The following is a 25,750-nucleotide window of genomic DNA, read 5'->3' as shown; positions in this document are numbered from 1 at the left end:
ACCCCTCCCTCAGAAAGCTGATGAGACAGCTTTGTGAAAGGCATTCAATAAAAATCAGCCTACTCCCTTCCTACTTTCAAGCTGTCCTATACCTCCAACTCTCCTCGCCTCTCTGCTCTATCTGGATAAATGCTCTGGGTGCTGGGCTCACTGGCAACACGCTGATGTTTTAGATCCTAGTGCAAAGGAACCCAAGCATTACACTAAAAGTAAGAATCAAGTAACCATTACCTTGAACAGAAGGCATTCATATTTACTTCAGTGGCTATAAAAGACACCATAAAATATAATATGCACTATGCATCCTCATGATTACTAACAGATCTTGCAAATTGTTCTTGCAGGTCCCTGGGCACATCTAACTGGTCACTAAGAATAAGTAACTCTTTCAGGAATAAAAGAATGGCAAATCATTTCTGATCACTAGAAAATCTACTTATTGTATTATGAACAAAGAGAACAGAAAACAAGGCTCAGATTCAGGGTTTTCTGCCCCCTGTGAATGGGGTGGAGCAAGATTAGAGATTCAAATACAATTACCTTCTGGGAGCACAGGTGTTTGGGGAGCTAGGATCTGCTAAAACTAGGGTCTCGGGGACCTGGAGACCACACGGACACAGGAGTTAGAGCAGGAGCTTGGGAGTGTCCCAGAAGCAGGGGCAGAGGACACAGATGGGGAGCGGCAGCCTGCATTGCAATAGGTGAAAACAGAATTCAAATAGGCAGCCTGAGGTTTCCAAATGCAAACCCCGCCACAGTGACCAATGTTTCAGCAAGGGGAGTAAGGCCTTCGGAGGACTAAGAAGACCCAGTAGAATCCCTGAATGGAAGTGGAGCCATCAACTAAGAACCAGAAGGGTAAGTCAGGAAATGATTAGGAGAACAGTGCAGGTATCCAGCTCACAGGAAATGAGGTTGGAACCTAGGGGAGGAAACAAAGTCAGCCTCTAACCTCTCAGCCCTGAGCTTCTTAACACCTCCAATCAAGTTCTCAGAGAAGGAAAGCTAAGTCTCCAAAAAGCAGTCCGCAATGGAAGGAGTCCTGCTGCTTGGAAGAATTACAAGGGCAAGGAGCCAAGGAGCAGATCCTCTTGGTAACCAGTGCTCAGAGCCACTACTGGCTGGTGTGGATTCACTCCCAACCTCAAATAGAAATCCCACCACCCACCACCCTGGCCTTATTCCCCTAGGTCTCCCTGGAAAATCCCACAGAAACAGCAACCAAGATGAGCTGTCCACCCTTGGCAAGGGCCAGGGTGGGTATGTGGCTGGGGTGAGGCAGGAGTCAAGTGAGTCAGGATGGACAGACCCTGAAAGTTGAAGAGGATTTATTGAAATACAATACGAATAATACCAAAGAGATCAGCATGATAGCAGTGAACACACAGCTGCCCAGAGTCTTCCCTCAGATGGTAAACTGCCTCCCTCAGGTGTGACACCTCTGGGAAGGGACATAACAATGATAGCCTGTCCTCCAGAAGTCTCAGAGACAATGCTCACCTCCAAAAAATCAAACTTCCTGCTAGTTAAATGTGCCCTCAGTAGCATACATGGTCTATACTGACAATAGAAGTGGTTAGTGGGAATGGGCGTGACAGCAGCTGCTGCAAATTCTCCCTGAAGGAGAAAAGCCTATTCCATGGCGTGTGGGCCCTGGGACAAGGGCTGCAGCATGAGAAGCAGTTCCAAAGGTTGAGCATCCTGGGGCGTGGACAATGACCCTGGGATTGCAGACCACCACAGGACAGAAATGAGGGCACAGGGTAGAGACAGGGAATGAAGGAAATATGAAAAAACACCAGAAAGGGGTAGGACATAGCAAACCCACTCAGTGTGGAGCAGGAAAGAGCCAGCAAAGCAGGGTCGAGAGCCAGCTGGTCAGCCTCAGGCCCTTCACACGCAGAATGAGTTCATAAACGTTGATCTGCCATAAACTAAAGGCCTCGCTGAAAGAGATCTGAGTCCTTCTGAAGAATGAACAGGTATTCTTTTTCTTGTGCCTGGAGGAGGGGCAAGAAAGGAGAGAAGAAGAGAGAAAGAAATAAGAAACACTAGCTCAGTAATAAAAGATAGTGGCTTTGGCTTTAGCTCCTTGCTCTTGGGAACCACTCTTGGTTATCTGATCATACCACTGCCCAATCCAGGACTAGAGGAACTCAGATATTCTAAAGGAGTTATTCAAATAGGTTGGGTAAGCAAAAGCAGCTGTTTCCCAGGGCACCAAGGATCTAATACGCCCAATGGGTAGAACATTCCAATGATTCTTTTTTCAAAAGTGTAACAAACACATGCTAATCCAGAATCCCCCAAACTCAAAAGCAATCAAACTTTCTGAGCATAAGAATCATTTAGAAACCCACTCAGGTAGTCCTACAAGGCTAGAACCATTACAGATTACCCCGGCACAATTCCTTCTGGGCCAAAAACAAGACACAGTGAAAACTTGTGTTTATGATGATGACCTATTCAACATTACACCTCCTAAACTCTAAGGGGAAGAATAAATCATGGCCAGCCCTTTTAGTATGCAGTATATTTTGCTGTATTCTAATCTGATATTTGATGTGGGTACCTGATATACATGGTCAACTCTCTTAGTTTCCCAGGATGACCCATTGCCTGCCAGGAGGCATGCGCTTGGACCAGACCACAAGCCAGGCCCCGTCTCTGCAGTGAGAACATTCCAGCAGAGCAGGTTCCCTTCAGGTGTATTCACCACACCACTTGAAGGCCAGGAACCTTCTGTCTCTGGAGCTATCTCCCTGAGTAAGCACCCTTCTCCTCATCAGTGCTCCAAGGGCACCGTGGCAATTAGAATGGTCTGGGATTCCCAGAAAACCTACTAAGCACATTTCCCCAAGTCATAGTCAAGAAAAAGAGCACTAGCCTAGCTGCCTGGCCAGTCCCAGGGCCAATTAGAGATGGGGTGGCACCAGAGCCTCCTGACACCAAGCCCAGGGGATGCCTGCATGGGGCTAAGACACTCAGAAAACATTTTAAACTGATGGTAGGAATTGCCTGGAAGACTGAATAGGGAATGTGAGGTCTTAGGACCCACCACTTAACAAGCACAGGTGATTCTCTGGGCCACCTAAAGGCACTGCCCCAAGGCGTCTGCCAGCTTGCCGGAGCTAGCTGCCCTACCTTTCTCCTCAGGATGATTTGAGATTGGGATAGGCAGGCAGGGCCCCATGGACCGGTGGGGAAAAGCAAAGGCAGGCAGCAACCACGAGGAAGGCCAGGGAGGGGAGGGACAGGGGCAGAGGCAGAGGCAGGAGCCGACACTCACTCAGCCAGCGCCCTGATACAACACCGAGACATATTGAGGAAGGAGCTGGCACTAGCACGGGTACCCAGGGCGGCCTCGATACTACGCAGCAGGTCGTTGGTCTTGAGGATGAGCAGCATCTGGCGAGGTATGTGGTTGAGGAGCTGGCTGATCTGGGGCAGGTAGTTGGCTGCATTGTTGCGGATCTCTGTATCCTGAAACATCCAACAGGGAGACAGACAGAAGCAAATGGTTGGTATAGAAGTAGGAACCAGAGTGGCGAAGGCCTGGGAAGCCTGCAACCAGGGGGTTACAAGAAAGCTCCCAGCTGGAGCTCCAGCACAGCTGTCCTGGCACCATGAGGAGCCCCCCAAGGGGAATCTAGCATCAGGGTTTTTTTGGCCTGAAGACCAGGACAGGAGGTTCCAGCTCAGCCCTTCGGCAAGCACTTGGTGCAGCACAGCAGCACATCTATAAGTGCCAGGCAACTCTCCAAGGGTTCTGGACTGGCCACCTATTTCAGGAGCCCTGCAAGTGGAGTCATGTCCCTCATCAATGAGCCCAGGCTGATACAGTCCATACATCTGAACTCCTGACTGCAACACAGCTCCCAAATCCCATACCACACCCTGCTCCCCGCTAGATCCATCTGCTGCCTGCATGCCACAGTTGATCACTATCCCTATGCTGGAATCAGTCTCATCCTGTCACTACATGAGGTCCTGATGCCTCCAGAGTAGGATGCAGGGCTGGCCCTTGATGCTGGGGAGGGGCCTGGATTCCCTCCCTTCCCTGTCCCTGATCTCTGTGTGGGTCCAGGCAGACAATCACCCAGCCAGAATTCTAGGCCTGCCAGTGTGGCTCTGACCCTTTTATAGTCTCCAGAAAAATGACAGTGATAGTGGTGGTGGTGGTGATGATGGTGGCGCTGGTGGTGGTGGCCAACACACACTGGGAAAATACTAAGCAAGCCAGGCACTCCTCATAACAGGTTTATCACATTGCAGATATTATCCCCATTTGTTACGGTATGCATCAAAAATGTCCCCCAAAAGGCCCATGTGTTCAGAGGTCAGGCTTTTAAAACGTAATTGAGCCACTGATGATTTCATAACTGAATGTGCTCTTAGGAGGCAGGGTCTGGTTGGAGGAAGAAAGTCATTGGAAGAGTGCCTTCAAGGGTGTTTCTTATTCTAGGCCCCTTCCTCTCTGGCTTTTTTCCTTGTCTTTCTGCTTTCCAGATGCCATGAGGTAAGCAACTTTCCTCTGCCATGCCTTTCTGCCATGTTTCTGCCTTGGGGCCAATCTATCATGGACTGAAACCTCAGAAACCATGAAACAAAATAAACCCTTCCTTCTTTAAGTTTTATCTGTCAGATCCTTTGTCCCAGCAATGGAAAACAAATCATTTGAGATGAGGAAACTAAGGCACTGAGAAGTCAAGTAACCTGTCTAAGGACAACAGCTCATAAGTGATGGGTCAGGATTTAAACCCAGGCAGCCCAGTTCCTGAGCCCATGCTCTCCCCATCCAGCTGTACTGCCTCTCCCCCTCACAGCAGGACTGTGTGACCCTGAGTAAGTCCTTTCATTTCTTTTGACCTCCTAGCAGCCCAGACAGTCATAAGAGGCAAAGCACAGCCAAGCACTCAGTGCCAGTTGAAGTCTTTCCAAGGGCCCAGCAGTGCTGCCAAAGGCCTTACTACCCAGCCACCTTCTGCAGCAGAAGCAGAATCCACAGTCCTTTAAGAAGCATGAGAATTCTGCTGATAACCAAGTCACTGTAAAACTTTAAATGTCCTTCAGTCAGGAGCTATCAGCCTGGAACATCTCAACACAAGCCAGACACCAAGAGGCAGTCTGCTATCACGACTGCAGGTCACCCTGCTTGAGCCAGATGAAGGCCTGGCTTACTTACTATGGAGCCCCCTCAGCCAGGTCAGAATTGGCCTGGTGACATCCCTCTCAGTCCAAACAGAAGGCACCCATGCCCATCAGGGTGCCGTGACCAGTGGCTCTCAGAGCTACAAAGCTGCAAGCTTGGACATGTTCTGATGGTGGGTATCTGTAGTACACCATGCTAGGTGTCTACCCAACAGTAACTCCCTTCTCCTTTGTTAAAAGAACTCGAGTTTTGTTCACTTGACTCCTCGGGGTCACGCTCTTCAAGGACTCACAGCTGCTTGCTACCCTCAAGGGGAAATCTTGACTACTCTCAGCCAGTGTGGGCTCTCAGCACTCATCCCCCTGCCATGTGATTGGTGCGAGTAGGGACATGTGATAAGTTTCTGGCCAATGAGACATAAGAAAGAGTCTGTTGGGGGATTTCTGGGAAAGGACTTCTTGCTCTTAAGGAATTATACATGAGAGGAAATAGCTCCTGATTCCTGCCTCTGATCATCACTGAATGAAGATGTGAAGCTTAGAACTGCCGCCACCACCTTACAATCATCAGAGGAGAGCCAAGAGAATTACTGGAGTGAGCCAGAGCTCCAGGACCCACCTCCCTGGAGAACAAATTCCTTATTGTTTAGGCCATGTTTAGTTGGGGAGAATATCCTCCCTGGTAGTCTTGGGGTTCCCTTGATTCTGAATGAGAACAGAGCTCAGAAATACAGAGCCTTTCCATCCCACTGGCTCAGGTCACCCATCTGGGTTCTCAACCAAATGACCAGATAGAGTCAAGTGTCCTCATGACCCACACAAATGCTTGTCTACTAGTCAGTCCCAGTATTGCTGGGATCTTATTCAAAGATACGCTAGACAGGGTCCTTGCCCTCCAGGCGCTCAGCATGCAGCTAGAGATTCAAGATGTGTAGACAAACACCCTGCAAGAGACTATAATATACTGCACATGAGTGACACAAGCAGTAAGGGGTGACTTCCAGCAAAGGTGGCGAGGAAAGGTTTCCCAGAGGAAACAAGACTTCTTCAGAGAATGGTGTTATAAGTGGGTCTTTATGAATTAATAAGAATGAAAAAACCAAATTTTATCTTAGTTAATACAGATACCATCCACTGAATACCTACTATGTGCCATATGACCTTGTTCAGCTATTCTGTGGCTTTAAGTATCATCTATATGCCAAAATATTCCAAATTTATATCCTGAGCCTGGACTTCTTCTTTGATCTTCAGTTTTAACTTTCTAGGACAGCCCCATCTGCTCAAGAGAATCATTGACCAGCCCCAACTCAAATACGTCCTTCCTTATGTCTTCCCTGTGCCAGGGAATGACACTATCCTCCACCCTAGAATTCATCCAAAACCAACAATGCAGCCTCGACATCTTCCTTTCCTCTACATCCAATCCTACAGAAACTCCTCTCAATCCCAACTCCAAAATACACCTGGTTCCACTTGCTTTTCTCCATCTTTGTTCTACCAGCATGGACTGAGCCTCTGTCACCTCTGGACCTGGAAGCCTCGGCCAGCCTAACTGACTGCCCCACTGCACATCTGCCCTATTCAGGAGGATACTTAAAAACAGCAGTTGTGAGCATCTTCTTCTCTTGCTTATAGACTATTAAAGGCTTTGCTTTGTACTGAGTGTTATGATTTAGATCTCATTGCCCAAAAGTCTCATGTATTCAGAGGTGGGGCTTTCATAAAATAATTGGAACATGGGGGTGCTCTACTCATCAGAGGATTAATCCATTGATGAGTTTATAGCTGAATGTGCTATTAGGAAGCACCCTAGTCAAAAAAGGTCAGTCATCGGGGATGTGGGTATATTCTTATCCCTTGATCCTTCTCCTTCTTCTTTCTGGGTGTCATGAGTTGAGCAGCTTTCCTCCATCATACCCTTCTGCCATGCCATTTCTGCCTTGGAGCAGTTAACCATAGACTGGACTCTCTGAAACCACGAGCCAAAATAAAACTCTCCTCCTTAAGTTGTGCATGTCAGGTGTTTTGTCCCAGTGATAGGAAAGAGATTAATATAGTCAGAATAAATCTGAATTTCTTTTCATGACTTATAAGGTCCCATGTGATTCTCTCCCTGCCCAGACCTCCAAATTCTTCTCATTCCACCATCCTATTCACCACACTCCAGACCATACCAAACTCTCCTTCCTCTAGGCCTTAGAGTACTAGGAATGCTGCCTTCAAGGTCTTCCGAAGGCTGGTGCCTTTCTTGTCCTTTGCATCTCAGCTCAAATGTCAACTCCTCATCAAGGTCTTCTCTGAACACCATCTCATCCCCTCATGCACATTGCCCTGTTTATTTCCTCCAGTACCCATCACCTGCATTTACCTCACTTACCTGTTTGTTCGCTGTTTACTGTCTCTCTCAACCAAAGCCTAAATTAAACAAAATCCTTGTCTGTCTGTGCATCACAAGATCTTCAGCATCAAACCCAGGGTCCAGCAAAAACAAATGTTTGTGGGATAAATGAACTTCAAGAACTGTGGGTAGGCACTTTCCCTGCATTATCAGTAAAAGAAATAATTGTCCCTGCCATCCCTATTTGTCTCTCTCATTCTGAGGTGATGAGCTTTAAGGCTGCAGAGCCTGGAACAGCAAGTGCCACCAAGCTTACCGGAAGATGATGTCAACTTGGAGGAAAGTGGAGCCATGAGATGGCAAGAAATGACCTGTGAGACATGTGAGATTATAGCTTCCGACATTCTGAAGGCCAGCAGCCACAAAGCAGCTTGCAGGGGAGGACCCTGAGCCCCAGAAGGGTGACAAGAATACCCAAGGTCACGCCGCTAGGAAGAAGAGGTGCTGGAACTAGACCCCAGACTTTCTGATGGCACAAGGAAGACCCTGGAGTGAGCAGGAACCTCAGCTGGACCTCAAGTCTGTCCGCCACTGAGATACAGGCCAGCATGGCTGGGCCTGGAAACTGACAGAGTAAATGGGCAGAAGTCATTTCCATGAAGAATGCCGAAGCTCCCTGGAAGGAAGCCCACCTGAGCCAGGAGGAATAAGTTGGCCCTGTGTACTCCTACTAGGGGAGCCAAGGTGAGTATGAGGGAGGGAGACGCTCCCAGGATCTGTTCCCCAGCCAGACTCCACCAGGCTCCTGTCCAGGTCCACAGAGAAAGGAGCAACTGATAAAGACAAAATAACCACCTTAAGTAAAATCCTATAGGACAATGCAATGAGTGATGCTGCTTGAATACTGTGCAGAGAAGCAAGGGCTTGCCCCATATGGAGCCTGAGAGGAGCCATGTAAAAGGAGACAGTGCCAGGCAGGAGACAGCAGAAGTGCCACCAGAACAGTCCCTGAGGTCTCCCAGAAGCCCTGGGGGAGAACTTGAAGGAAGGCTGACATCTCACATGTGCAGGTTGGAACTAAAGCCACAAAAGTCTAGGTTATTATGGGTACCTGACTATATTTCCACTCCAGGTTGGTAAGGCCTAGAGAGGACACAGTGGTCTATCTTCCCCTTTCCTTCCTCCACCCATGGACATCATCTCTTCTCCCTCATAGCTCCAATTTTGCCCCTCCTCCCATGCACATAGCCCACCAATCAAGAAGCTCAGACCCTGGACTGGAACCATCCACAGGCCATCCCTATCCCTTGCATTTGGATGGCAGACGGGCTAGGAGGGTCTGCTTACCTCAGTGGCAGTGACTGGGGCATGGCTGATGCCCCTGTTAACGGAGTCCCATGACCGGGCTGTCAGCATGCAGGCAAACAAGGGGTAGAGCTCACCGGCTCCCAGGCACTGGCTGTACCTCTTCACCTTCTCCATGTCCGTCCAGATCAGAGACTGCCACAGGTGGCAGTAATCCAGGCGGAACGCTTCCGTGAGCACCTACAGTCACAACAGCAACGGCGGAGCTTGAGTCTCCTCTCCCCACCAAAGGACTAAGCCCTGGCTGGCGCTGACTACTGCAAAGGGGGGCAAGGAGGACCCTCCATGATGTCTGCTTTCCCCTAAAGCCTGGCCGTCATTAAAGGCCCAAGGTCAACGTTGCTCCTGACTGAATATCCCTTATTTGAAATGCTTGGTACCAGAAGTAGTTTCGATTTTGGATTTTGTTCAGATTTTAGAACATTTGCATATATATAATATCTTGAGGATATTTTAAGTCTAAACATGACATTCATAGAGCGAAGGGAATTTCATTCGATATTTTTAATCATTCTGTGTACCACAATCTATGAAGTCCTCTTCTTCCTTGGCACATACTATTTTCCTGGCCTCCCCCAAAGTTCGATGTGGCCCTCTGCCTGAGCTATGACCGAAGCAATGTGGCAGAAGCTCCACTTCCCCCTAAAGTTTCCCATCCATGTGCCTCTGAGCCCTCTTCTCCTGCTGTTGGCTGACAGCATCACAGCTCCCGGAGAGAGCTGGGAAGCAGAGCCTGCAGACTCCACCACACCCAGGACTGGCATAGGAGCAAGCAATGAAACTCCTATTGGGGCAGCATTCATTTGGGGACCATGAATGACAACAGCTAACCTAACTTGACCTGATGTGTGCTACTTCACCCAGCCTTTCAGAGGAGGCTGAAATTTTGAGATATGGAAACAGGCCTCTGGGGAAAAGAGCAGAAGACCATTGGGGAAACCTCCCAGGACCATCCTCTTCATCGAATCAAGCTAGCCCTTGGGTCCCAGGTTGGCAGTGAATTTCCCAGCTTCCAAGTGGGAGCTCATGACTGCTAAAGCTTGCTCTTCATCCTGAGTTCTCAAGGACTGAATCATGAGCTACCCAATGCTTACCAGTTCTCTGCCTCCTTTTCCACCACATAGCGTATGTTCACTGGGACTCCCCTCCCTCTTAGAAGTCCCAGCCTGTGCCCAGAGCAGCTCATTTCCCAGATTAGGGCTGTCTGTGGTTCCCTGGGAAGCCACAACACATACACAAGCACCACCTACTCATTGTGATGGTCTGTAAAGGAGACAAGATCAGTCTTGCTTTTTTGGAAGGAAGCTGAGGCTCAAAGATCTCTTAGGACAGTGATGTGCATGAAATGACAGTTCCTAGGAGAGGACAGAGCCCTCTCCAGCCCCAGCCACCCTGGCCATCCACTCTCATTTCATGGTGGATGGGGGATTTCAGTGGGCTCTGACCCCAAGCAGGACCAGCCCCTGGGGCCAGATGGAAATAGGTTCTCCTACCTGGTAGAGTCCATGGTCCAACAGAATAATCTCTGCTCTGCCTGTGCCAGGATGCTTCCGCACCAACACATTGCCTGGGTGGGGGTCACAGTGCACAAAGCCATTGACAAAGATCATCTCACTGTACATCTTGCCCAGGTGGCGGGAGATCTGAAAACCAAGGGAAACAGGTTCGATTTCTGCTCCATTTATACCTGTCTAGGGGGCTTCTTTTCTGGTCCTCCAATTGGGTCCCTTCTAAGAGGAGACCAAAGGGACCTGGTGGACCTAAAAAGTGGTGATGAAAGAGATGGTTTGAGATGATTCAGTTCCCACCTTTAAGATAGGAGCTAAGTGGGCTGGGGATTTAGCTCAGTGGTTCTGCCGCCTGCCTCACAAGCACAAGGTCCCGAGTTCGATCTCCGGTACCAAAAAAAAAAGATAGGAGCTAAGCTCTAATTCTTCCCTTGCCATTTTAGTTACTCATTAAAATCACCTGGAACTTAGAAAGGGTACCAGGTACCAGTATTTTCTTTCTTTCTTTCTTTCTTTCTTTCCCACAGTATATCCTTAAAGTTCACAGAGTAATTTCAATGTATGGTAAGGTAGGAGAATAGCTGCTCCTCCTCTTTCCAATGGTTGGACCTCTCTACTTCCCACACCCATCCCTCTACTACTCCCCCTTTCTCTCTCCCTCTTCTCTTATCTATTCCTCTCCATTCTTTCCCAAAGCTGAGAACAGGTTTGGGGAGCTATCCCACCCATTCCTTCTCCAAAGAATAGGGCTGGGACTGAGGATCAGGATTAGGTGATCCCACCACCACCCCTGTTGGCTCCAGGACAGCCCCAGGCAGCTTCAGAGTCAAGGCCCTTCTCCCTTCTCTGACTCCCTCCCCAGCAGAGCCCAATGCTAATCTGATTTATGATGTCTGCACAGAAGAAATGACACTGGAGAGGCCATTTAAATCATCCTGTCACTGCTGCTCTCCTTGCCGAGGCAGCCTTCTTATCTCTACTCTCTTTTTTATTAAAGCTAAAAGCCTCTTCCCTGCTAGGGAACAGCTGCAGAATAGAGCCAGACCTGGGTCCAAAGATGATCTGCCAATGGGCTTCCAGGGGACAAAGACATGCTCAAGCAGAAAGCTGGCACCCCAGGACCCTGGCTGCTCTTGGCATTCCTTTCTGCTCAGTTGGACCCCATGGTCATTAACAAACATATTCCAGCGAAATAAGAACTGGGGCTCATGAGGTAGGAAGCACGGGATTAGGATCCTTCCTCAGCCTACAAACTCCTGCAGGCAGGCTCTCCCTCCCTCCCTCCCTCCCTGGTCTCATCTCGCACCATGCTGACACTCCAGCTACATTCACTCTTTCTCTTCCCCAGTAACCCTTGTGCTCTCCTGCCTCAGGGCCTTTGCACATGCTGTTCCCACAGCCAGAGCATTCCTGCCATGTCCTCAGTCACTAGGTTCACCCCCTCCCCACTTTCCTCCCATCCTAGATCAGATCACCAGCCTGGAGAAGCCTCCCTAACCTCCCAGGCTAGAAGAGGTTTGCTCACCATACACTTTTGTAGGACTGTGCTTCTCTGTCATGCCACTAGCAATTATTTGTGTGATTAGTTGATTAATGATAGCTGTTTGTTAAACAGCTTTATTGAGGTACAACTTATATACCATAGACTGGCTCTATTATGCATGCACTTGCTTGTAACAGAGCCAAACACATGAATATAAGACTCTGCATTCAACATGAGTGAGACCTTTAGTTCTCTGTGGTTTCCTGGGATTCCACGGTTCATATGTTTAATGCTTGTCCTAACCCATTATCGTCCTCTGAAACCCAATCAGTTATAATTGGCACCAAATTAAATGACGAGAATAACCCTGCCTTAGAAACAAAAGCTGACATCCTTATTAACAGCTGTAAAGGGAGGTACAATTGTGACCCCTGTTTTGCAGATGAAAAACTGAGACTCGTCAAGATTAACTTAATTATTCACGGCTAGAAAAAAGGCATAGCTGGGATTCAAAGCAGGCACAACCCCACAGCCTTCTATATGGCTCACACCTACTTCTGCACTTTTCAGTTGAGCTTTGTGACCTTAAGCAAGTTTACACTGTCATCATCAGTCAAATGGAAACAATAACAATCCTACTCTCAAGGGTAGCTGCAGAGGTAAATCAGAACATCACAGTGCTTGTGACCTGGTAACCTCTCCTAAGTGCCCCTGTGGTGGTTGTTACTGATTCCTCACAACACTTTCAGAAAGTGGGTAGACCCAGTTCACTGTACCTTTTAAGAGATAAAGACATTTAAGACACTGTGCCCTGCTGCCACACCAGCACTCCAGGGCCTTGGAGTGCTTAATGTCTACTCACATTACACACAGGGCTCTGTCCCAGAGCAAGTTCTCAGACAGGCTGAGAAGCTGTGTCCCAGCACTACCATACTGCTTCCTGGGAAAGGGCGTCTCAGCCAGAGCTGCTCCTAGGTGAGCTAGCATATCCCCACCTCTGTGCCACCAAGAACCCTTTTGTTGCATTCCTTGGAGCTCCTTGGTAGCCATATTTTGAAAGGCTGTATCTGCCAAACCAATTGCATTTATTAAGTAATCATTCATTTTTATTTGTCAAGGACGCATATAAGGTCCAATCAGGGCTCCTGATCAGCCCAAGATAAGCAGCGCCACCAGACTGAACTGATGGAATTCCAGCCAAAAAGCAGAGAAATGACATTTCATTTAGTCTGGGCAGACCTGTCACGGGGAGATGTACGATTTCCCTTAAGCTTTCTGAAATACTGCTGATCGCTCTGGGCCCCTTATTACTACACTGAAAGATGGTCCCTAGGGGTGTGGGGACCCAGGGTGGGGGAGCCCTTGTCCAGGAGGACTGAGCTGCTTTGGTGGGAGGAGGGAAGGGCGCTGCCACTGCTGCCCACATACACAAGCAGAGCCACTAGAGCAGCCTCCCCTTGCAATACCCCCATCCAGCAGCCCCTACTTGGGTACCTTTCCATGTGGGATCTGCTCTTGATGTTTGTTTTAACCAGATGCCTCTAGGATGGACAGATCTGGAAGGCAAAGAAAAAAGCAGGAACTAGCCCAAGCCAACAGCTTGACGCTGGAGCCATCTTTGTTGTGCCACCTTGGGCATGATGAGTGGTATGGGGATAAGGCACCTGCCTTTACGCTTAGAAAAACATGAATACCCATTATCCCTGTCAAAATGTTATTGTCATCAAGTTGAAAACACAGCTTATACCAATATAGAATGACCACATGTCAAAGATTCCTTAACTTGCTAACAAGGGCCAAGTAAAATGGCAGAGCTGGTTCAAAGGGAATTTTGAGGCAGCAGGTACTTAGGGGCATTTAAACAGGATTAAGAGACTAAGATTCTGGATGAAATACAAGCTGGTTATTGTCCTATGAGGCATTTAAAATAATCAACCTTTAGGGTTATCTTTCCTACTGGACAGAAATTATTTGCATCTCTACTGGACAAGATCTACAAGTTGATGTATGACTTCAGTCTGGAGGCTTAATTAATTGTCAATAACAAAGTCAAACAAAAGTACATTTCCCTAGATATTAAAAAGTCAGGTACGGGGGACTGGCTGAACAATGTCCAAGAATGATTTTGAAAGGGCACAGCGTACTCTTCTGGGCTTATTGCTAAGTTGTGTAATAATTTCTCTTAACATATTTTAGAGTTGTGCTAGAGTCTCCCTGGGAATCAATCTGTCCACAGAAGGACAGGCAGCCTCTCTACCTGTACACAGGCTTTAAGGGTCCCAGGAGAAAATTTAAGGCCCCTGCTGGGCACACAACCCTCTCTCCCACCCCTTCCACATAATGTTAGCTACACCTTCCACAAAAGAACAGACAACTGTGCCCTTAATGCTGCCTCTGCCCCACTAACAATGAGATCTGTACAAAGATAAGAAAAAATACCTTTGCTGAGTGGTCATGGCCAAGATGCTGTGCCAGGTACTCAACATGGATAGACTGAATACTCACAGATATCATCTACAGGAAACAGGTAAGGAAGGAAGACACAGAAGGGGAAAGAAGCTTCGCTCCCTGCTCAGGAATTATGACCCCAGGAGCCAAACCCAGGTGACCCCACTGCAGAGAACAGTCACTCAATGGTCATGTCATCCTGCCTCTCCATTCCCAGGAAGCTCCTTCTGGAGGCAGGCAGAGGCTGCCCTCAAAATTTCTGAAGGCTCCCCTCCATCCAGCAAGGTGCTCCACTTCAAGAAAAGACTCTCTGCAGGGAATCCTGGACAGGTGGCTGGGCTGAGGATGTAGCTCAGTGGCAAAGCACTTGCCTGGTGTGCTCAAGGCCCTTGATTCTATTCCCAGCACCATTAAGAAAAAAAAAAAACAATCAAAAATTTAAAAAGCAAGACCTGAATAGGTGGCTAACCAATCCACGGTGTTAAGTAACACCAGGGTACTGTGCCATTTGGAAAAAAAGTTACTAAGTCTTTTAATTGTTCCTTGTAAAAAGAATGTGCCACTCACGAGTGATTTCAGTAATTACACAATGCCTTTATTCTCTAACAGTAGGAAAGGGAGGGAAAAACCAAGGCTCTATAAAAAGGCTTGGTAAAGAATTAATTTAGTAAATAATACTTAAGTCAAGGAGTTATTTTTGGATTTTTCTCAAGACTTGAATTGGCTGAAAGTACTTTAATTATTCTATAATTGCATGAATTAATTTATTCCCACCCCCAAGGGAAAGTCTATTTATGTTCCTGGGGGGGTTCTTGGAAGCAAGGCCAAGATCTCTGAAAGAAACAGGAGGTTGGCTAGAATATTAATAATCACACAAGTCGACCCATGTTAAGTAGAAGGAGGTTTGTCATTCACACTTTCTTTGCCCCTCTCCCAGTTTCTGCCCAGGCCTCTGGACACAGACCAGACCACAGCATGGAGCACAGTATGATAAACTCTGCCTACCTCATCCCCAGGTACCACCACTAGAACAATGGTGGTGAATCTTTTAGAACATTCAATGATAACAAAGCTACACACATGCCACAGGGTTCACCACCACCACTGCTCTAGAGTATATAAACCACAGACCACCTGCTGCTACCCAGCACCGAGACCAAACTTACTGATGGCTGGGTAGTGATCTTGGATAAGTGAATCCTGAGACAATGTCCCTGACCTCAAGGGTGCTGAGAATCTGCTCGGCCACACGTGGTGTTGGGAGAAGCCATGAGGAAGACAGCAGAGGTGCCAGGCTACTCCCAGGAGCCTGGGGAGGTGGCTCTTATGGCACTTCTGGGCACCTGGGAAAGCTTCTGTAGGTTAGGCCTGACCAACCCGTCCCTGGAGAGCCAACCAGGAGGTGTCACAAGGCCAAGGAAGGTTCTTGAATTCTCATATTACAGATGCTCTGCAAGTCACCTTGGACCCAGAGGAGAGAGGCAGGAGCCATGGCTATTGGAAGGTAAAGGGAGGAAAAGCTACCTAGTATCTAGTATCTCCTGCCTTGGACTATGAGTCATTCCAGAGAAAGATTTTCATATCCTCCCACCTGAGTAAAATTGATATGAAAACTGGAAAGAGGGGTTCTCCCCTCCCTCCTCTCCAGGGCTGGCTAACCTGGTGCCACTGCAGAGGGGCTGAGGGTTGGAATCCTGGGTAATTTAATTCCTCATGCATTGAATGGACCCAGCCTGCACCAAGTGTTTCATGCTTCAATCATCAGACTGTCCTATTGGCTACTTTTTGGTACCCTACTTAAAAAAGGAAATGGGAAATAAAAGGGTAAGTTGGTTTCCCAAAGTGACACAACTTCCAAGCAGCAGACCCAGCACCATAACTCCAAAATGACACTGTTGCCACTCCCTACACCTTTGCTATGAGAAGACGAATCTCCAGGAAGCTGTCCTACACACCTGGGCCACTCTAATATCCAGGAGCTTCCAAGAAGTGATGGAGGGCAGACAATGGGAAGACATATTTTCTTCCTAGTAACTTCTATAACCAGGATCTTCATGCATCTGCAGGTACCAGAGGGCCAGAAAGACCCAGGAGGTATGAATGAGCAAAAATGAAAACATCCCATTCAACAGAGGTGGGAGTAGAAATAGGGAATTAAGAGGAAAGACAGAAACTTGGGCAGAGCTTTTATGGGGGGCAGCAGCACATAAGCATGCTTAACTGACGACTACTACTCAATCTCCAAGTCTATAAGTTCAGACAACTCACAGGTGAACAAGACAGAAGGAAGCAAAGAAGATTTTCAAAGAATCTATGGAGGAAACTGTGTCTCTGTGAATAATACCCTCATGAATTATGAATTATATATAACTTCTTTATAGAACCTCACAGCTTGCAAAGTTCACACCGTAGCCCTGAGGAGTAAGTAGTTATCCCTCCAACTGCACAGATGAGCAGACAAACTCTAAGTAACTCACTCAAGGGCATCTAGCCAGTGAACGCCAGAGCCAAACACAACTCCAGGTCCCCTGACTTTGAGACCCTCTACCCTTCCTGCCCAGCACCCAGTCTCTGAGAAGCCCCACTCTCTGCCACACATCATCCATACCTCTATAGAGCACTTACCATACAGCACCTGCAACAGCAGTGCTCAACAAAACATGCTGCAAGGTGGATCTGAGACCCCTTCACTGCTCCTACAATGGCAGGGAATGGATTTTTCAACTACTGAAAGAAGAAACATACCAAGAGCTTCTGGCTAAACATGGCAGACAAGCCATACCACTGACTTCACTCCCTCACTAGCCCCACTAAAATGACTCTACAGGAAGAAAAGAAGGCAAAGACCCCACCATGACAAGTGGGAGGACCAGCAACGGCAGACAAAATGAGACAAGCAAAACTATTTAGCTTGGAGGAGGGGATGGCTCCCGAGAAACAGCTCAGCCAGCCGGAAAGCATAGAGCCTCACGCCAGCAATGGGAAGCTTTATGATTATTACCTCTGAGCCACAAGGAGGCTCAGGTGCACCTGGCCCCTCTGAAAATGGGATTGGGGGGATCTTGAAAAAGAATTAGTTGAAGGACTTTAAAAACGTGAGCTAGGGCCAGGGATTTAGCTCAGTGGCACTGCACCTGTCTCAAAAGTGCAAGGTTCAGAGTTTGAGCCCCAGTAGCAAAAAAAAAAAACAAAGTGTGAGCTAAACCCCCAGGTCCCCTCCCAACCCTGATGGGAGACTAGGATTTACTCTCTGAAGAGTGGAACAGACAGACTCTGCAGGGCACACCCCACACAGGAGTGCCATTCTGAGGACCATATGATGACAGCCAAGGAACCCTGCAGCCCTCTCCCCAGCCAGCTCCCATGGCTCAGGGATGGCCAGGTAGCATCTTTCCCAGCCCTCTCCCTGGTCCTACTCCCAGTCTTCAGACACAGGCATGTGTGCCCAGCAGGCCTTCAGTCGTCTGACCCTGCTGCCCCTATACTCCCGCTCTGTCACCTTTCTCTTGGCTAATTTCACGCCAATTAAATTGGGCCTTAGCCCAGGCAGGGTCTTAAACACACACTCACTGAAATCCAATTAACCTTCGATAAAGGTCCCGCAATCAATAGTGCTTCTATGGCTTGAGGAGAGGCCCCATCCAGCCTGGAAAAGCGGACTCCCGCACGACCTTTACTTTTAATGAGATCAATGACAATCGCTGTCACCAGCTCTTAAAGTGACTGGCAAATATGATCACCAGGTCGGGCCCTCGGTAATACCCGCTTCTGGGTTCAGAGACACAAACAAACGAGGGATCTTGTAGGCTGCTGGCTCCCAAGGCCCATGCTCCTCCACAGGTGAGCACACAAGGGAGCACACCTGGCAGGGCTGCCTTGCGCCTGGAGGTACAGAGAGCAGGGTGAGCTCTGACAGCTCACCTGGGTGGCCTGGGCCCCTGACTTCATGACAGGGTGAGGGGTGGGGACAGGGGTCTTGAGCTTCAGAGAGTGTCTGAGCAACCTGGAGAGTCTGCTAAAATGCAGAGCCTTGCAACCCTCTACAACCCTTCCCACCCCAGATTCTGCCTGGTAAGTTGGAGTGGCACCCAGGAATCTTCATTGTTGAATAAACACCCTTTGTGCTTCTGAAACAGAAGGTTCATGAACTGGTCTCAGCACCCACTGAAGTGAAGAATCTCTGTTCTATAAAATATTTCAGTAGAAAGGACCCTTAGTTAGAATCTAGCTAGTCCAACAGCTTCGATGAGAAACTGAGGACCAGACAGGAGATGTGATTTGCCTAAGGTCACAAAGCAAGGCACTGCAGGGCAGGAGCTTGGGGCAACATCTCTGACCTCCTAACCTGATGTTTCCTCCTCTGAGTCTATCAGGAACTGGCTAGTTAAGACTGGTCTTCGGGTCCTCACAAGCTGGGGTGCTCCAGGGTGAGTCAGCCTCTTCCATGTGGAGTGGTGTTGACTCAATAAGGGGTCACAGGGCTCTAGAGCCATTCAGAGAGGTTCCTTCTAGAGCCATCTTCCAGTAGAGTCACAGTACATAGCAGCGAAGATGCCACCAGCACGGTACCACCGGGAAGTAGAGTATGATTTTTACCCCTTGCTCCTCCTATATGTCATTTTTACTTCCCTCCCCAAGGAATGCTCACAGCCAGGTCAGGCTGTCCTCGGGAGGGAGAGTTACTCCAGGACTGGCTTGCTGAGTCCACTGGGCTTAGGGAGACTATGGAACCTCTGAAATCCATCTGAGCCTTTGTGGGATGTACAGTCTTCCATCCTTGGCATCATTAGTCTTCTCCAAGGCCTGGGGCTTTGATGCCAGTTGGAAAAAGACACAACAGATTAATCTTTAGCCTATTCCTGGTCCAGTCCCACCATTACTAGTGGTCAGCAATAGCACAGTAGAGCACATGGCCCACGGCTCTGCCTGAGGCTTCTGCAGAAGTCAGTATTTAATGACATCATCACTAAATACCAAAGAGCTCCTCATGTACAGCTTAGAAGCTGGGGCAGGGGACTACAAAATTAAGACAGTGCCTTACTGCAAGGACAGACCCACAGACCAATGGAACAGAACAGACATTCCAAAGAGGACCCTGATCTGATTGGTGCCAGACCCAGCACTGTGGGATTTCATTTATGATGTTCGGTAATGGCCGAAAGCACTTTATGGTGACAGAAGACAGAACAGCAGTGGCTGTGGTGACAGCGGGGACACTGACTGAGAGGGGGCATGAGGAAACTTCCCAGAAATTGTCTGTATCTTTACCTGGATGTGATGACATGGTCTGCCCATTTGAACACTTATCAAGTGTGCTCTTAAGACCAGTGACCTTGGCCACCATACCACTGCCCCAGAGCACCGAGGAGGTGAGCCTCTCAGGCCACCCTACCACCACCCCAGAGAGCCAAGGTGAGCCTCTTGGGTTGCCGTACCACCTCCCCAGAGGGCTGAAAAGGTGAGCCTCTCAGGCTGCAATACCACCGCCCCAGAGCACCGAGGAGGTGAGCCACGTGGGTGCCAGCACCCCCCCACCAGGCTGTGCAGAGCCATTACCTAGATCCACACCACAGAGTTGCAGAGGTCATAAAGGACATTATTCTGAGCTTGAGAAGATAGAGTAGAAGTGAACAACAGAAAGAGGGCCTCTCTGAGGGCCCTTGATGAAAATTAAAGCCCACAGGAAAGGGGAAGAAAATCTCTACAATAAAGGCACACCAGACCACCTTAGTTGGGGGAGCAGTGGTGTGGACCAGAGCAGCACAGCTGGAAGCAGATCCCAGCCAGGGCTCCACCCCAATCCCAGAGGCTGGGGCACACTGGCACAAGCCAAGGGCCTGCCTGGAAAAGAGCTGCACAGGCACACAAGCAACAGCCAGAGGTTCGCCCCAATACCATCAGTGAGTGCGCAAGACCCTAACCAGAAGCTTGCTCACACAGCAGGAACTGGGATGCACAGCCCTCAAACAAAGACCCTCCCAGACAACAGCTACATAGGACCCCTAGCCAGTGGCATACCTGGATACCATCCCAAGTGTGCACAGGCCCCAGCCAGAAGCCCACCCAGACAACAGCTCAGCTCAGGGATCCAGAAGGCCACCTTTCTGAACCCAAGAATTAGTGTACTGGTGAGCAGCACAGAAAAGGCTTCTCTGTGGCTTGCTGAGAATTGAAGACCACTGGGTGAGCAAAAAGTTGTCTGAACAAACTATACTACAAAGCTACTGTGATAAAAACAGCATGGTACTGGCAAAGAAACAGACCTGAGGATCAGTGGAATAGATTAGAAGATGCAGAAACAACTCCAGACATACTCAGCCATCTGTTCTTTGTCAAAGGAGCCAACCACCATCATTGGAAGAAAGATAGCCTATTTCATAAATTGTGTTGAAAAACTGGATTTCAACCTGCCAAAGATTAAAGCTAGACCCATACCTATCACCATGCACTAAACTAAGATCAAAGTGGATTAAAGATCTAAATATTAAGACAGAAACACTAAACTTGCTGGAAGATAAGTGAGGTAGAACTCTAGAAGACATTGGCATAGGAAAAGACTTTATGAACATATCCTCAGTAGCATGGGAGCTGGCACAAAGAATCAACAACTGGATCTCATCATATTAAAAAGCTTCTGCACTGCAAGAGAAACCACCAACAGAGTTAACAGACAACCTACAATGCGGGAAGAAATTTTTAGCAGCTGTACCTCAGACAAAGGTCTACTATCGAGAATATATAAAGAATTGAAAAAAATCAGACCCCCCAAATTCAAAGACCCAATTCAAAAATGGGCATCCAAAATGAACAGACATTTCTCAGACAAAGAAGTAAAAGCAGCAAATAAATATATGAAAAAATGTTCAACATCACTGGTCATTCGAGAGATGCAGATGAAAACACTGAGAAGCCATCTCACCCCGGAGAGAATGGCTGCTATCAAGAAATCAACCAATTAACAAATGCTGACGGGGGTGTGCAGAGAAAGGAGCCCTTCTCCCTTGTTGGTGGGAGTGCAGACTGGTGCAATCACTGTGGAAATAAGTATGGAGATACCTCGAAGAACTAGGGCTAGAGGTCCCATTTGACCCAGCTATTCTCCTACTGGGTATCTTCCCAAAAGAATTAAAAGAATCATACCACAGCAATATATGTCCACCCATGTTTATAGCGGCACAGTTTGTAATACCTAAAGCTTGGAAGCAGCCCAAGTGCCCATCAACTGGAAACTGGATAAAGAAGATGTGGTTTTTTTATAAAATGGAATACTACTCAGCCATAAAGAATGAGAAACTAGCAATATTTATAGCTAAATGGATGCATATTGAGGCCATACTCTTAAGTGAAATAAATAGGACACACATGTGTAAATACCAAATAGTTTCTCTAGTGTGAGAAACTGAAAGTGTAAATAAGAATTAAAATGATTAAAATGAAAAATTGATAATCTGAAATAGGAAAAGGTCCAAAGGTGTACGGGTGGTGGGAGAGGAAGGGGAAAAGGAAGAAGGGAAAAGAAAAATTATGAGAAAAGAAAAAAAATGAAACAAAATCTCTGCAAATAGGGAAGGGTGGAGGGGGTAAAGGGTGCACAGGTAATGGGGGAAAAAATAAGAACTAAGATACATCATGTACAAGTACAAGCACCCAATGATAAATACAAACATATTGTATACCTAAAATGCACCAATAAAATAAATTTTAAAAAAAATAAAATAAAATAAAAAGTTGCCTCAACAAAGGCACAGAAGGCTCCATCTGTTGAAATGAGAAGACATGTAAACAAGACTCAAAACCAGACTTCTAGATCACCTAAGGCAACCGCAAAAGGAAACAAGATGGAACAATCTGATACTCAACCACCTGGACTCCCTAAACTGGCAACAAAAGGGGATTTGGAAAAAAATGAAATCAGAAATAATTTCTCAGATAACAGCAGAGATTGTATCCATAGTGCAAGACATAATTAATAAATCTAGAGAGGACACAGATAAAAAAATAGAGGATCTGAGGAACATGATGTAATCCCAACATAGGAAACAAATGGAATCCATAAAACAGATGCAAATAGATTTCCAGGAAATGAAAAACTCCATTGAAAGTTTACACAGCAGAATGAGGCAATGTGAGAACAGAGTTTCAGATGTAGAAGATAAGAGTGCAATTAGTGACCAGGAAAAGAAAAATTTCCTTATAATAGTAAGGGACCATGAGAAAGCAGTCCAGCAGCTGCTAGACAATGCAAAGAAGAATAACATAAGACTGATTGGAGTCAATGAAGAAACAGGAGAGAGTGCAGATGACATAAAAAAAACTCTTCACAGAAGTAATGGCAGAAAACTTCCCAAGGAGGGGAAACGAACTTGACATACAGATAAGTGAGGCATATAGGACCCCAACTAGCTGTGATCAAAAAATATCTACATAGGCATATAAGTGTTAAGATTCCAGAAACCCAACAGAAGAACAAAGTTCTATAAGCAGTTAGAGAAAAGGAACAAATCACATACAAAGGAAAGCCCATCAGAATCACAGCAGACTTCTCAATGCAAACCCTCAAGGCAAGAAGAGCTTGGAGTGATGTATTTCAAGCCCTAAAGGAAAACAGCCTCCAACCGAGACTGATGTACCCTGCAAAAGCATCTTTCAAAACTGATGGAGAAATAACATACTTTCATGACAAAGAGCACCTTAGGAACTTCATGAATACCAAACCAGCACTCCAAAAAATTTTAGGCAATATCCTAGGAAAAGATAACAAGGATCACAACCCCCGGAAGCCCAGCAGAATGAATCCATCAGGCATGACAAGAAATTAAGCACAAAGGGGGAGAATCCAACAAAAATAAAAAATCATGACAAGGATAAGTCAATATGTATCAGTTATAACTATCAATGTTAATAGTCTCAATTCATTAATCAAAAGAAATAGACTTGCAGACTGGGTCAAGAAGCAAGAGCCAACAATATGCTGCATATAAGAAACACACTTAATTTAAAAAGAAACTCATAGACTGAAAGTTAAAGGGTGGAAAATAATACTCCATGTGGCAGGAACCCCAAAAAAAGGAGTACCTATCCTCTTTGCAGATCAAGTAGATTTCAAAATTTGAAACACTTATGGTCCCAAGAATTTCAGATAAGGGACGGTCAACCTGTATGTACAAATCTATCGTGAACATGTGTTTTCATTTCTCTTAAATAAAAACTTAAGAACAGAATTATTGGTTCTTAACAGTAATACTAGAAATTTCTATATTGTTTTCCAAAATGGTTTTATCGTTTTACATTCACTTTGGCAGTATTAGAAAGTTCTAACTGGTTCACACACCTAAGCTGACATTTGTTCTTTTAAAACTTTTAACAATCTCCCTAATGAGTGTATAATATGATCTTGTTATTGTACTGGTTAGTTATTTTTCTGCTTCTAGTGTTGCACACCTTTCCTTGTGCTATACTGGCTATTTATCATCTTCTCGTGTCTACTTTTTAATTTGGTTGTCTATTCATGAACTATAAGAGTTCTTTATTCTGGTCACAGGTTATATGTATTATAAATATATTCTGGTTAAGGTCTACTTTTCATTTTCTTAACAATGTCTTTTAAAGTTCTAAATTTTGATGGAATCTCATTTATCAATTTTTTATTTTATATATCATGTTTTTTGTATCCTAGGAAATTCTTGCCTACCCTAAATTCATGAACATTTTCCCTTATAATTTCTTCTTAAAGTTTTATAGTTTTAGTCTTTCATATTTAGGTTCATAGATCCTTTCAAGTTATTTTTATGTATGGAAATCAAGGGTTGAGGTTAATCTTTTACATACGGATACCAGATGTTCTAGTACCATTTGTTGAAAACATTATCTTTTCCTCTGCTCAAGTTAGTTTATGTTCTAGAAAATGTTCATGTTAAATAATCTTTCAAAATACAGTGGACCATATATGTGTGATTGTATTTCTAGATTCTCTGTTTTATTTCATTGATCTATGTCTTTCCTTATGCCAACAATGCCTTGATTACTGTAGCTTTATAAGAAGTCTTAAAATTAGGTAATAAATGTCATCCAACACTGTTATTTTCTTTTCTTTTTACTTTTCCAGGTCCTTTCTACTCCTAAATTTCAATATCCAATTCTTCATTTATAGCAAGTATACACAGACCTGAATTTTTATATATACCTTGTGTTTTCTAATCCTGCTAAATTCAAATACAACTTCTAGGGGTTCCTAGAGATTTCTTAGTATTTTCTCTGTAGATGATTGTTTCATTTACATGTAAAGATTTTACTTCTACCTTGCCAATCCTATGCTATTTGTTTATTTTTATTGCCGGACTATTTTGGTGGGACCTATGTTTCAAAGTTTAATGGACAGATGAAAAGTAGGCATATCTGTCCTTGTTCCCCACCTTAGGGAGAAACCGTTGTATCTTCTCCATTCATATAAAGCATTTTTGCTGGAAGTATGGAGTACATGTCTTTGATCTGTTGAGAACATTCTGTTCTACTTCTAGTCTCCTGATAGCTTTTACCATGAACAGCTGTAGAATTTAGTCCAATACTTTTTCTGCAACTACTGATAGGATCATATGGCTTTTTCCTTTCCTTTGTTAAAATGATGATTTATAGGGGTGGATCTTCCAATGCTGAACCAACACTGCCATCCCTATAATAAAACCACTATGGAAATCAGTGTGGAGATACCTCAAAGAACTAGGGCTGGAGGTCCCATTTGACCCAACTATTCCCCTGCTGGTTTTTTTCCCAAAAGAATTAAAAGAATCACACCACAGAGATATATGTGTACCCATGTTTATTGTGGCACAGTTTGTAATAGCTAATGCTTGGAAACAGCCCAAGTGCCCATCAACTGGAGACTGGATAAAGAAAACGTGGGTTTTTTTTATAAAATGGAGTACTACTCAGCCATAAAAAACAAGAAACTAGAGTCATTTATAGCTAACTGGATGCATATTGAGGCCATACTCTTAAGTGAAATAAATAAGACACACGTGTAAATACCGAATAGTTTCTCTAGTGTGAGAAACTGAGAGTGTAATAAGGGCTCAGAGGATTAATAACTAATAATTGATACTTTGAAATAGGAAAAGGTCCAAAGGGGTAGAGGTGGTAGGAGGAGATGGGGAAAGGAAAGAATGGAAAGGAAAAATTATGAGAAAAGAAAAAAAATGGAAACAAAGTATGTAAATAGGGAAGGGTGGAGGGGTGAAGGGCGCACAGGTAATGGGGAAAAAATAAGAACCAAGATACATCATGTACAGGTAGAAGCACCCAATGATAAATGTAAACGTATTGTATACCTAAAATGTACCAATAAAAGAATTTAAGCAAATAAATAAATAAATAAATAAAACCACTTACTACATACTGCCAGATCTGACTTCTAATAGTTTGTTTTGTTAAACAAATTTTTTTTATTTATGTTCATAC

At 45.9% G+C, this 25,750-nt stretch overlaps 1 protein-coding gene across 9 annotated transcripts in view; it reads right to left on the bottom strand.

The window, feature by feature from the left end:
- Positions 1-1,311: 1,311 nt before the first annotated feature.
- Adck1 (aarF domain containing kinase 1) overlaps positions 1,312-25,750 on the bottom strand; it is a 117,856-nt gene continuing 93,417 nt past the window's right edge. For 8 of the 9 annotated variants that reach the window (XM_087195424.1, XM_087195427.1, XM_021245705.2 and 5 more), the window contains 4 exons: positions 10,351-10,500; positions 8,840-9,037; positions 3,290-3,483; positions 1,312-2,000 (listed from right to left, as the gene is read on the bottom strand). In XM_087195424.1, the coding sequence (XP_087051550.1) occupies positions 1,829-2,000; positions 3,290-3,483; positions 8,840-9,037; positions 10,351-10,500 (714 nt within the window). In that variant the 3' untranslated portion in view covers positions 1,312-1,828. The remainder of the gene's footprint in view (positions 2,001-3,289; positions 3,484-8,839; positions 9,038-10,350; positions 10,501-25,750) is intronic. The other variant, XM_087195429.1, reaches the window with a different exon arrangement.

Source organism: Heterocephalus glaber, unplaced genomic scaffold (genome assembly GCF_053883595.1).
Source record: "Heterocephalus glaber isolate CG9 unplaced genomic scaffold, H.glaber_assembly_v1.0 deba00001608, whole genome shotgun sequence".
NCBI lineage: Eukaryota > Metazoa > Chordata > Mammalia > Rodentia > Bathyergidae > Heterocephalus > Heterocephalus glaber.
The sequence above is the reverse complement of the archived record's forward strand: the minus strand, read 5'-3'. Positions and strand labels throughout refer to the sequence as shown.